General features: G+C 40.0%; 2 protein-coding genes across 2 annotated transcripts in view; one reads left to right on the forward strand and one right to left on the reverse strand.

Moving 5' to 3' along the window:
* LOC140949938 (neural cell adhesion molecule 2-like) overlaps nt 1-12,500 on the reverse strand; it is a 53,842-nt gene that overhangs the window by 9,182 nt on the left and 32,160 nt on the right. The gene's annotated exons all lie outside the window — the stretch shown is intronic.
* LOC140949947 (neural cell adhesion molecule 2-like) overlaps nt 732-12,500 on the forward strand; it is a 22,819-nt gene continuing 11,050 nt past the window's right edge. Inside the window, exons 1-3 of the mRNA XM_073399098.1 lie at nt 732-804; nt 7,830-8,096; nt 10,830-11,099. Of these exons, the coding sequence (XP_073255199.1) occupies nt 747-804; nt 7,830-8,096; nt 10,830-11,099 (595 nt within the window). The 5' untranslated portion in view covers nt 732-746. The remainder of the gene's footprint in view (nt 805-7,829; nt 8,097-10,829; nt 11,100-12,500) is intronic.

A 12,500-nucleotide genomic window follows, 5' to 3' on the forward strand; every position in this document is an offset into this window, starting at 1 on the left:
TGAGTATCAGGCGTTTCTGGGGAAAAGGGGAAATATGGAAGCCTAGCCCCTTAGGAAGGCCTGATATTTAGGCTAGGGCGACCATTTGGTCAGTTTGCGAGCTATGGCTTCCAACGTGCCTCCCGCGCCAGCAACGGAAGAAGCAATTGTGGATTGTGTTGCGTTTTTTTACGAGGAGGGGAGTTATAAAATGGAAATGTTCGATTAGAGATTTTCGATTGAAGTTTCCAGAGCTATAACTTTTTGCGACTGCAAAATTGCGCTTCTAAAGAGGACTTGTGTGCAAATTCTCCTAAGTTAACTAGGCTCCATAACTAGCGGCTTTTCGGAAATTGTGCTGCAAAGTCTGGGCTCGAGAGAGCGGCAGAAACAAAGCCTATGATTTAAGCAGACACAAAAAGATACGAAGGCTTCAGACAAAGTCCATGACATTCACAAATACTTTGGTGAAATTAGTGTTAGTTTAGTTTGCTCTGTATGCCCCACTTGTCACCATTGTATCGGTTTTTGACGGTTTCGTATGCGGTTTTCGGTTTTGGCCGAATTTTTTTGCGGTTTTAGATAATTTTTTTCCCTTCGGTTTTGCGGCTTCTAATATACCCCAATGCCCCCCTCCCTATGATGTCAGTCAGTTTCCCTATGACGTCAGTCAGGTCGTCGTACACCAGCCATGAGCCCTTTCCAATCAGTTCTCTATTACCCGAGTGTTACTCTGTCTAGATTCCTGCGAGGTGCAAAGAACAACTATGGCGATGCTGGTAGTGAAAATTGGGGCTTTACTCGTGATAACCGTTGGTCGTTCAGGTAAGTGTGTGATAACACATTGTCAATAAGTGTGGCGACTGTGGATTCTTCTCAATTCTACTGGATGCTCGCGTTGTTTTGATTGCCTGATCCTGCTTAAGACTGGTGTCAAATTTCCAAAACATTTTTGCTCGGTTTAGATCTGGCAGATTACGCAAGCGCAGCGATTTTCGTGATCTTTGCCACACCTTTGTAAGGTTCAAATGTTTTCAATACCGTTTACCTGCAACGTTGAGCATTCACATCTCAGTTTTGTGTTTGTGCTCTATTTATGAACGATGGCCGACATATACAACCCCAAATGTGCCCCACCATAGCCTAAAATTTGAGACCACAAAATTTCGCCAGACGATTAACGCGCGCTTATCGCGAAAGGGAATGTACATTCTGTTTAGTGCTGCACAGCATAAAAGTCTGATAAAACCCTCGTAGGGTGTACACTTTGCCGTTCTTCCCACTGCGTTTTGAAAACTGTTGAGTCATTCATAGAAAAGCAAATTTTGATCAATTCAGAACCTGGATGAATACATTACCACTCGAGGTCTTGTTCTAAAATCCTTTCTTTGTCTAGTTAATTTTGGAGAGCGAGGTGGATAAGTTAAGGGAACTAAAGACAATACACAAAAACGATTATTAAGTAAACGAGAACTTTCTTCTTGAATCTCACTTGCGATCAATTTTTCAAATTCTACGCCCGATACAATTGTCAAATTCCACTGTTTACTAAATATTCGAGAGACAGGAAGACATTGTTCAGGGTAGCGATTTTGTTCATTTGTATCGCACCAGAGAGCTTGGGATATACTATTTTTTATTACTTGTAAAACAGAAGTTGGCCCATCCCATGAAATAAAAAGATACACTCAAGAATAAAGTCTATTATGATCTCATAACTTAAGCAGCTAGCATTGAGCGAGGTAGACCGTACTTTAGTCACGTATTTCGTAATATTCCTTTCGTTTCGTAGAACGCAGCGCTGTAAAGAATATTGACTCTGAAGAGAAAAAATGGGAATTCACTCGTTCCTTTACAATATTAACCATATGGTTACAACATGCCAAGTGCAATGATAGAACTGACATCTCTTTAAGTACAGTCGACTCCCGATAACTCGAATCTTCAAGGGAAATCGAAAAACGTTCGAGTTATCAGTCGATATCGGGAGTTTAAGTTATCGAGAGTTTGAAGCAAATAACCGGAAGTAAGGAAATAAGCAAATGGATGGGAAGGAGAGGCAATTAAGCAACAAAGTATACAGGAATGGACACTGAATTTGAACTGGAGTGACAAAAATGTAAAGACAAAGAATTTACTCGGTTGTTTGGAAGTAAATTCAATCTTTCGGAGTTCAAAATACGGTTTTTTTTCCCGCCTTGTCACGCGATTATAACACGGTGCGAGTTACCGAGGGTAAAATTGTATAGAAATGAGCTGAAGGGAAACAAAAATTACTTCGCGTTAGCGGGAGGTTCGACTTATCGAGGGCTCGAGTTACCGATCGAGGGTAAAATTACAGTAAATGTAAGAAGGAAATCCAGGGGAAATTGACTTTGGTTCGAGTTAGCGAGGGTTCGAGTTATCGGGAGTTAACTGTACAAGGATTAAGTTTCCAAAGACGGGCGCTTTGATTACTTTCGAAAACAGCGATGGAAGCAACTGAAGCATGCCATAGTTGTTTTTCACTTTCTAACAAGAAACACGGTGACACGAGCTAAATATTTGTTTAGTCAGCTACACGTAGGCAAAATTGACTCAACCTTTTGTTTTTTTTGAGGAATGAAATATCTATTACGTGGGTATACCTGCAGCTTGGAACAAAATTTACTAAATTCATCAACAAAACTTATGAAGAAAAAAGAATACAAATCAGACCAGAAAAGTCATTTTTCAGTACAAATTACTATGCCTTCTAAGCCCTTAAGCACATAAAACTAAAATCTGTTGTTTCATATCTCTGCTGTTTGGCTGACGTGACGAAGGGACTCAAGCTTTGCGTAGCAAAAAAAGTATGTATATTAGAGTTTTCCCATTAAACGGAATTGGAAAGACTTTTTCCGTTTTTTTAGGTAATTAGATGCAAAGTGGTGTTTGATTCAATTTGCACAATACAATTGCAGTAGTTATTCGTTGTTTAAAAGTAGATTTGAGTTTTTTGCATCACGAATACACATAGTGGAATGCAAACTTACGTTTTGTATGTATACTCTGCTTCAAAGCAAACAAAGCTACCAAGGGTGGCAGTGTAAGAAAATAATGTGGTAGTAGATTTTATCAATCTGAGTACTTAAAAGATCACAGCACATGTATGGCAGAGAATACGTCTCTAAAGTGGAGGTGGTTTCTCAAGAGCACCTCCTGGTGAAATGGGTTTCATGATAAAATATTGTTAAAAGCCAGCGAGAAAATAAACTTAAATGAACAAGCCCGAATTTTCCAGCTTGTTTTTCAAACGCTTCAGGTTGCTATTCAACGGTGAAGATTGAATACGCTTTCATCAATCGTTGTTTATCATTTTTACTGCAAGAACAACCGGGAAACTAAAAACGAAGCGGAGCGTAAGGCAAGTTCTAAAAGCTACAGGGAATTTAGGCTGATTTCGCGGTGAAAATAGATACGATTTTTGACGGTCATTCAGTCGCTACAGCTGTCGCTATTATAACCCATTTCCAAAGCCAATGCCACTAAGAAAAAAAAAAGAATAATACAAAGTTGGCAAGTGTTCCGTTTCCTTGTTGGTAAAAACTGAACATCGGACATATTTTGTGCGTCAGTTGATTGACTTCCTCTGGTTTCACAATCCCTACGTTTTTCACCACCCATACTAAATTTTTGCTTTGTATGTGGACTGACTGCCTTAATAAATGTCGTTGATTTTCGCGGAAATTAATATGAAACTCTGAACAAATGCAATTTATATCATGTATAGTACACACAAAAAACTTAAGACTGAAACGCTCCAGACTAGAAACGTGAGATCAAGTGGTTTAATATTTTCATAGATAATTTGTGCATTCTGTTTTCTGACAACTTACGCAATCTATGTGGGCTCTCACTTGTGAAATGCGCTCGGCATGTGCTAAAACCCAGACGATAGATTCTGGACGATGGACGATACCAAATTGTTAAAGACTTTTTCACGACATTCAAGCTTGAGATACTCTAGTTTTAAATTTGTTGCCCTAGTAAGAAAGACGAACTTCGGCGGAGTTCGAATCCGCACCCCAGAGAACCTCACGCACACTAACCGCTACAACACTAAATCTTACACGCTTTTCGCAGTGAAAAATATCTAATATTGCGCATTTGGCCCAGGAACAAACGTCATTAATGGAAGGAATTACCTCGATTTTCGCTCTTACTTTGAAATAGCGTTTTGAAAGTAACGGTTTACATCGCTTCTATTTTCTGTCTAAAATACTTCGAAATCTTTCGCCAAAGACATTCCTTGATCGTTACAACGCGACGGTAGTTTCGAAAACGAAGCACTCGAAAACGAAGACCGAAGCACGAAGCACCCAAAACTCGAAAACGAAGCACCCAAATCTCGAAAACGAAGCACCCTAGATCGAAAACGAAGCACCCTAAATTTCGAAAACGAAGCACCCAGAACTCGAAAACGAAGCACCCTAGATCGAAAACGAAGCACCCAAAACTCGAAAACGAAGCACCCAAAAACTCGACACCGGTCTGTCCTTTATAAACACGAGACCAATGTAAATACAGCAGAAATCAAGCGCGATAACGAGTATTCGATAACGAATCGAATGCAGTTCAAATCTACTCAAGTTGTAAATGCATTTCCGCCGCTGCATGGGAGGCCCGGTGGGAGGCTATGTTTTGGACGTGATCAGAAAACTGAGAACGCCCAAACTATTTCTAGAATATTACTGTATTGCCGTATTACTGTATTGCAAGTATCCCCGTACAAAATGATGAGCGTTTTCTATTCCATTCCTCGTTAAAGGCCATTTGCAAATTAGTGTAGTTAAGGGTGGATCGGTGGCATAAAAAGCATATCTTCAGGCTTCGCCCCACCGACCTCCTTCTCAGTAGCTTAACTCTCCTTTTTTTATACGCTCCTTTTATTTCAAAATTCTCCTGTTCCCCACCATAGAGCCTGATCCCAGGCTATTACCCTAGAACAAATTCTGCCTGGATCTGATCTGATCTGATCACGCAGTGTCATAAATATCCGATATGGTAGACTGCAAAACAGTCGGGTTTTTTCTCAAAATCAGTAAAGAAGTCGGTAAAGCGTGGCGTAAGAGTAATACGCGCGAGCCTCACACTCCGTTTTCAGCTTCGTTTCAGACCTTTAGTGTTACTGCTCACGCGTACTTGAATACGCCAAAATCTGCTGACGGACAGTTTTTTCAAGTCTACATAAAAATGCATGTGTCGGATTGCGTCATGCAAGACGTACAGCCTACAGTGGTTTCGAGTTTTCTGGTACTTCGTTTTCGAGATTTGAGTGCTTCGTTTTCGAGATTTTGGGGTCTTCGTTTTCGTTCTAGGGTGCTTCGTTTTCGAGTTTTGGGTGCTTCGTGCTTCGGTCTTCGTTTTCGAGTGCTTCGTTTTCGAAACTACCCAACGCGACGGCCGAACAACAGGACCACGTTTGTTTTGTTGCGGTTTTGATGCTAGGCAACTGTACAGACACTATCGCGCCGTGATATAGAAAGATCAGTATGCTATCGACCCACGCACGATCACGTGCGGCAAATGTCGACAGATTTAAAAATCTCGCTACGCGAGGAATGAAAATGTTGTATCGGCCAAAAAAGGGCCAAAAACGTTTTTTTTTTTTAGACCGCCCCCACCCCTCTTATCTCAGGGTCTGGATGACCGGCCCCCTCCTTATCTGAAGGCCTGGATCCGCCACTGACTTGAGGTTGCAGTCAAATTTGTTTTTGTTGCTCCTAACTTTTGCTTTCACAAGAAATATATATTTAAGTTGTTTTTCGCTTTGTCATGTGACATGACTATTTTCCTAAGGAAATGCCTGTAGATTAAATTACTTCACTTTTCCCTGCTAGCAGACGTCTCTCGCCACGAGGCAAAAATGAGAGACCTCTGCTAGCAGGGAAACTTCATTTTTGTTGTTTTTTTTTCCCCAAAAAAATGTAATGACAATAAAGGTCACTTTAACAAATGTGTGGATCTAAATTCTATTAAATGTTGTTCTTTTTTCTTTCAGAGATTCTATTTTATAAAATTAGTTGGCAATTGATGGTTTTCACAGTGACGTCATCAGATTGCAAAGTCAAAAAAGCGAGGTTTTACGAATTCTTATTTTCACTAGGTTGAAGATGAATAGAAAATAAATCTTTGTACAAGTTTCCAGCCCCGAAGCATGTTTCATTTCGAAGTACAGCAATTTCAGCTGCAATTTGAACTTCCGAGTTTTCACAGTGTGAAACACCAAAATAGGAATGTTCTCTCATTGATTTTAAGCAGTTTAACCATTTCAAGTATTAAAAGATGTGTTTATGCGCACGTATATATATGTTAGCTCTCGAGTGAAAAGGAAGAGCTTTTATAGAAAAAGTGAACTCAGATGTTTTTGTTGATTTTCGGCGGCCATATTTCTGTCCACCGATATGTCGTCTCCATACAAAGCTCTACAAAGGTGCGTGAAATGTTTCGGCAAATAACTCAGAAACTGTGGGCCACAAAGACCTGAGATTTGGACAAATTGTTTTTATAATAGTCTTTTATAACATTTCATTTTTTTAGTTTCTTCCACTCTACGGTTTCCATTATATTTTTGGTGCAGTGTTTATTGCGTGACAATGAAAACAAAGAATACCACGATTGCGTGACAAATTTGAATGAATAATTAATTATAGCATATTGAATCCCGTACAAGCCTGAATTTTTGGTTTTTCAGGCTTTCTTTTTGCAACTGCATAAGTTGCGTATACAATTATAAAATAACTAAGATAGTACGCGCGCTCTGATTAGCCGAGAGCAGTGTTTGCATGAGAGTATGTAAACATGGTTGTGGCGTCAAGTTGTTTGGCTTTTCGCGCGCTAATCACGCAAGCACCAAATTTGAAAAAGTTTTCGAGTTCAAAACTCGACAAGTTTACTTTATTTACCCATTCCTTCGTCGGCTGAAACAAGGAAAATCGTTACAAAGAAGGTGAGTCAATTTTTCTTCGCTTAAGCTGACATTTTAAGCGAGAAAACTCCGTATTTTGCAAAGCATCTTTCTGCAAAACAAGAACTCATTACGCGTGCAAGACTTCGTGGACAAGATTTTGCGACTGGTAAGAATTCCTCTTTTTATCAGTGCCATACAAAGAGTTTTGCGTTTTTTCTAGGGAAAGTTATTTTATAAAAGCAATAGAAAATTTTTTTCCTGTGTTTTGCATAGCCCGATATAAACACTCGAGGCGTTGGGAGAATTCTCGACGGTTATGCAAACCCTCGACTTCGTCTCGGGTTTGCATAACTGTGTCGAATTCTCCCAACCCCTCTCGTGTTTATATCAGGCTATGCAAACACGGAAAACGTTTTCTATTGCTTAACTGTGATGATCTTCCTTCACAAATAATAGTTCATTACAAGGAAGTTTCAGACTGCGGCCTTGCTTGATGTATTGACCGAGCCATAGCGAGGTCAAGATTTCCCTGTAATGACCAAACAGGCAAGGTTAATAAGTTGTTTATTATCTGGCCTTTTCTTAATAATGAGAAACTATGGATCTGAGCCTGTGATCATAATACCAATAACTGGTCAGCGGATAACTTTAAAGAACAGTCACCTCAATGAGTTGTACATTTGAGCCCGCTGCACAGTCATGTGACACTGGTCAGGGGATACCCTTCTCGCCATCTGTCAATTGACCATAACGTGGACATCCATGCATTGTCAAGTTAAAGACAGATGGTATTTGCCTTAGACAACTAGCTAGTAATGCCTGGTCATTACAACAAAATCTTGCCCGTTTAGCAGCCAATCAGAGTGTGTGTACTATTGTAGCCATTTAATAAAGTATCTTCTTTCTTCATTCCTTGCAGATGGAACAGTTACATTACCATCTACAGAAAGAGAATTAGCGACAGGAAGCGATCCAAAAGTGGCTTGCACTGTAACAGGAGAAACCTTTGATTCATGGATAACGCCCTCGGGTCAGAGAGTCACAAACTCGACCACGGGGAGAATTACAGTTACAGTGACTGGAGATACATATACACTGAATATAGATTCTGTAACAGCTCAAGATGGAGGCGAGTACCGATGTCAAGGCTCCTCCAATTCACAATCTTTTACCCTAAATGTTAATTGTAAGTATCTGACAAATTAGACTTAGGGGCAGTCTACCCAATGGTGGTTTCCTCCTAAATGCATTGAAATGTCTGTTTAGGCTATCTAGAGTACTTTTAGATCTCTAGAAATGCATTCTAAGTGGCACTATAAAATTTTTAATCTGCTCGATTGATGCATTTTGGGCGCTTTCAATTCACCCAAAACTTAAGAAACTTTGGAAACAGCGGCAATTGGTACAGTATTTTCCCGGAAAAGTTCCCAGACTTCCGGAAACGTTTCCGACAGGCGAACCATTCAACCAGAAATTTTAAACATTCGGGAGCAAGTTTGAATGCGGAAAGAAACTCTTCTCGATGATAATTTTCGAAAATTTGGGTGTATATTGCGAAAATGCTGTTCCATTCGGTACTGCATGGAAGTTGCCGAAAATTTAAACCAAACGTTTCGATTGAATGGAATGGCGCCCATGCAAAGGTAACCAAATTTGTTACCAATTGTGCTCCCTTTGCGCGCGCGCGTGAGAGCTCCACTAAAAAAGTTTCTCAAGTCAAATTTTCCTTTAGTATGGTCAATGAAGTCATGATTCAACCTGACTGACTACTGGAAGCAAAAGCTTTGCTTTGACCTATTTATTATCCTGATATCAATTTAAACAAATTTCCATCAAATCTAAATGACCTAAATAATATACACTGCTTCACTGGCGCGTCGTTTATAGCGGGAAATTCAAGCCCACATAAATCAAACAGGAAATAAATCAGGCGTGCCGTTTTTGTGTTCACAGCTCAATACCGTGAACAAACAGTTTATATTTTGAAAATAAAGAAAGAAGGGCTTCAACATTTTCTCGTACCTTTCCATACATGAAACGGCAGCATACCGGTAACGAGAATTGTGAAATATTATGTGGGACACAAGGAAGGTTGACATGTCATCAGATTTGAACTTTATTTGAACTGTAAGATTTGAATCGTATCATCCTATGAGTTTCTGTTTCCTCACAGGTCCGATAGGGTGGTGTATATGCAGTGAGATCTCCGGCAGAACTTTTGAATTGTTCAGAAATAAATTATTACATCATGTGAAAAAGAGACAACGCCGCAGAGCAAAATTAAAAATTTCACTTCGGTTCATCTTTAATTCTTCCATCACTTTCACGCAATGCACAATGCAATGTCCAAGACAAAACAATGCGAGAGACGGTTTTATAAACCGCGTTATGAAAATAACGCAAGAACAATAGGTGTAGGTATCTCGCGCGGTACATGTAACGAATGTTTACGTTAACCAATAAATCAATCGAGTATCTCCGCCTAAACTTGAAAATTTCCCAAATTTTTTACTTTTAGAAATACTTCGTTCCTCAAACCTCTTTTTATTAACACACTCCGAGATCGCTCATGAAACTAACCCGATATACTTTTAATCAGTAAACACCAAGAGAGGCTCCTCTCTTGGTAAACACTTTATTGTCCACCACCCCAGCCAGTTCTAGAGGGGGAGGGTGTTTCCTTAGGAACTGGTTAGCTACCATGACCACCAAGCTTTAATAATTATTCCATCTAACAGAAATACATTTATAATTCGCAATCAGAACAAGCACAAAGCGTCTTAATCTCGTAGCTAAATTCAGAAAACTTCAATGTTAACTTACTTCTGTGGCGGGTCGTTACAACAATCGCTTTTTACAGGTTAGCAAGTTCTTTTAACAGATTCTTCAGGTAAGTGGATTTATAGACAGACTGTAAATTATTTTCTTTCTCACTTCTATTCTGCTGAAAAACTGGTTTGAAACACAATAAGCTAATATAATTCTTGTCATCAAATAAATCTGTCCAATAACAAACAGGCAACGCTTCTTTGATAAACGAAACAGAGGGGAGACCTCGCGTACCTTGCATTTCCATTTCCACCGTTTTATTCCTTGGCTTCATACCCTTAGCCGGTACAAATAATATTTACTATTTTTCTGTAATTTTCCTTCTTCGCCCACCTCTCACCCCTTCATATAATTCCCTCCTATCGTCCTCTTATTTCCCGCCTTCTGTACCCCTCTAACCCCTTAATCCTTCGAGCTACCCCATCCCTGTCGTCGTTTTCTAGGTCGTTGTTTTCTAGGTCGTCGTTTTCTAGGTCGTTGTTTTCTAGGTCGTTGTTTTCTAGGTCGTCGTTTTCTAGGTCACCGTTTTTCTAGGTCGTCATTTTCTATATTATAGGTCGTTGTTTTCTAGGTCGTTGTTTTCTAGGTCGTAGGTCTTCATTTCCTAGGTCGTTGTTTTCTAGGTCGTCGTTTTCTAGGTCGTTGTTTTCTAGGTCGTCGTTTTCTAGGTCGTTGTTTTCTAGGTGGTTGTTTTCTAGGTCGTTGTTTTCTAGGTCGTAGGTCTTCGTTTTCTAGGTCGTCGTTTTCTAGACACCCGTCATTGGGTGCCCCTGTAGACTCACCAAAAGGCAAGTTTAACTGGGGTGCCATTTTTCCTGAGGGGAGGCACAGTTGTCACTGACCATTGCATGGCATAGAATCCAAGGAAATCTGTGGCCGTGAATTTATGAAAGCGATCTGTAAACAACCATATCAAGAGTGATTATTTGTTGGAAACCCCCGACAACCTACGACTATACAATATATTCACCTAGCTAAGCTGTAACAGGTTTGTTAGGGTTCACAGCTCGTCATATGACAGCTCTGGGAGGTGTCCATTCTATTATTAACAGAGTATGAACTGTATAATATTGTTTCCTTACAATTGCAGCTGATGTTTCAAAAGTGAAAGCACTCCAGTTCGTTAAAATTGGTACAACAGACAAGATTGTTTTAGGCGTGAGTGGCTATCCCAAACCTACAATAGAATGGAAGAAGGGAGGTAAAGATCTGCAACCAAGCAGTGATACACACTACTCCTTACAGGCAGATGGCTCTCTGAGTGTCATTAATGTGAAACCAGAAGATCAAGGAAATTACACTTATGTCATCAAGCAACCTGGTTATACGAAGGAAGGTGTAATTGAAGTTTATGCTGTAGGTGAGTAACTTCAACTCAGGAGCATAGCGTTCATATACCTATATTCCCCCGTACATACAGCTAAAATCTGAAAAAAAATTCCTGATAGCATTTCTTGTCATTAAATCAGGATGACTGGTAAATATTTTGCCTTATCATGATTGTCAAGTTGCTGGGTAAATACAACAAGTAAGCGAGGCATCAAAAAGCTAGGGATTTCTTTTGGTTCTAGTTTTCTTCCTTTTTTCCAATGAAAGCAGCCAGTGCCACACTCATAGTACAAGTAGCTGGGGGAAACTCCAGCCCCCTGTATTTAATGCCAGCCCTGCATTATAATGGTGTCTTTGTGTTAGTATTTCCTTTATCCTTTTATTATTCCATAACCAAGAGATTGAGCTCTCTTGCAATTCTGCACATAAGCACAAGGATGATGATATCAGTGGCGTTGTAACAGTTTACTCATCTGAAGGGTACACATCTTGCTCTTTGCTCGTAACCTCCTTGATGGCGTCACTGTTTCACCATTTTTTTTAGATAAACACTGTGCCTTACCAATAACACCAGAGATTTTATTTACTCAAAAAGGAAAAAGACAGGAAATGGCATTTTCAAGACCGTAAATTTAAACGTTTTCTGTGGCAGTATAACCCCAGATCCTCTAATCTGGAACATCTTTGCAGTGTGCAAAGAAAGTCGTGTCCGATAGCCCGGGGCCAGTGGATTTTGCTATCAGGCTAGTAATTTTTGTTCTTAACTTGCCCCATGGGCGAGGGTTTTTTTCTTTTTGAAATTCAAATTACCGAAGGATTGTACTCAATCCTGCTAATCAAAAAGGGTTATGGGACTAGTTGAAATGACTTTTGGGCTAGTACATGCTAATTACAGCTTGCCCGATTGGCAGGCTGTAAAAATGACTTTCTTTGCACCCTGCCTTTGCCATTCTAACATTTCACAGGGAAAAAAAGGGCCTATCATGGGGCAAGAAAATACCCTGCACCACCCCTTGCCCAAGGTCCTAACTGTTACAGCTCCTTCCTAAGTGTAGGGGAGGATTGGGTCCCTTGGCAATCTCAGTAAACAGTACAGTCGACTCCCGATAACCCGAACCCTCACTAACTCAAATCTTGTGCTAACTTGAACCACAATCGATCTCCCCTGGATTTCCATCATACAGTCTCTGTAATTTTACCCTCCGTGATTCGAACCCTTGATAACTTGAACTCCCGCTTACTCGAACCAATTTTCGTTTCCCCTCAGGTCATTTTCTGTATAATTTTACCCTTGATATAACTCGAACCATGTTTTGAGCCCTTAAAAAGTCGGGAAAAAAGCCGTTTATGGGCGTCCGAAACATTGAAATTTGGATTTCCTATTGACGTCTTCTAGGAGTATAGTTTACTAGTGGAGGCTGATGATGATTGT

This window comes from Porites lutea, chromosome 10 (genome assembly GCF_958299795.1).
Source record: "Porites lutea chromosome 10, jaPorLute2.1, whole genome shotgun sequence".
Lineage (NCBI taxonomy): Eukaryota > Metazoa > Cnidaria > Anthozoa > Scleractinia > Poritidae > Porites > Porites lutea.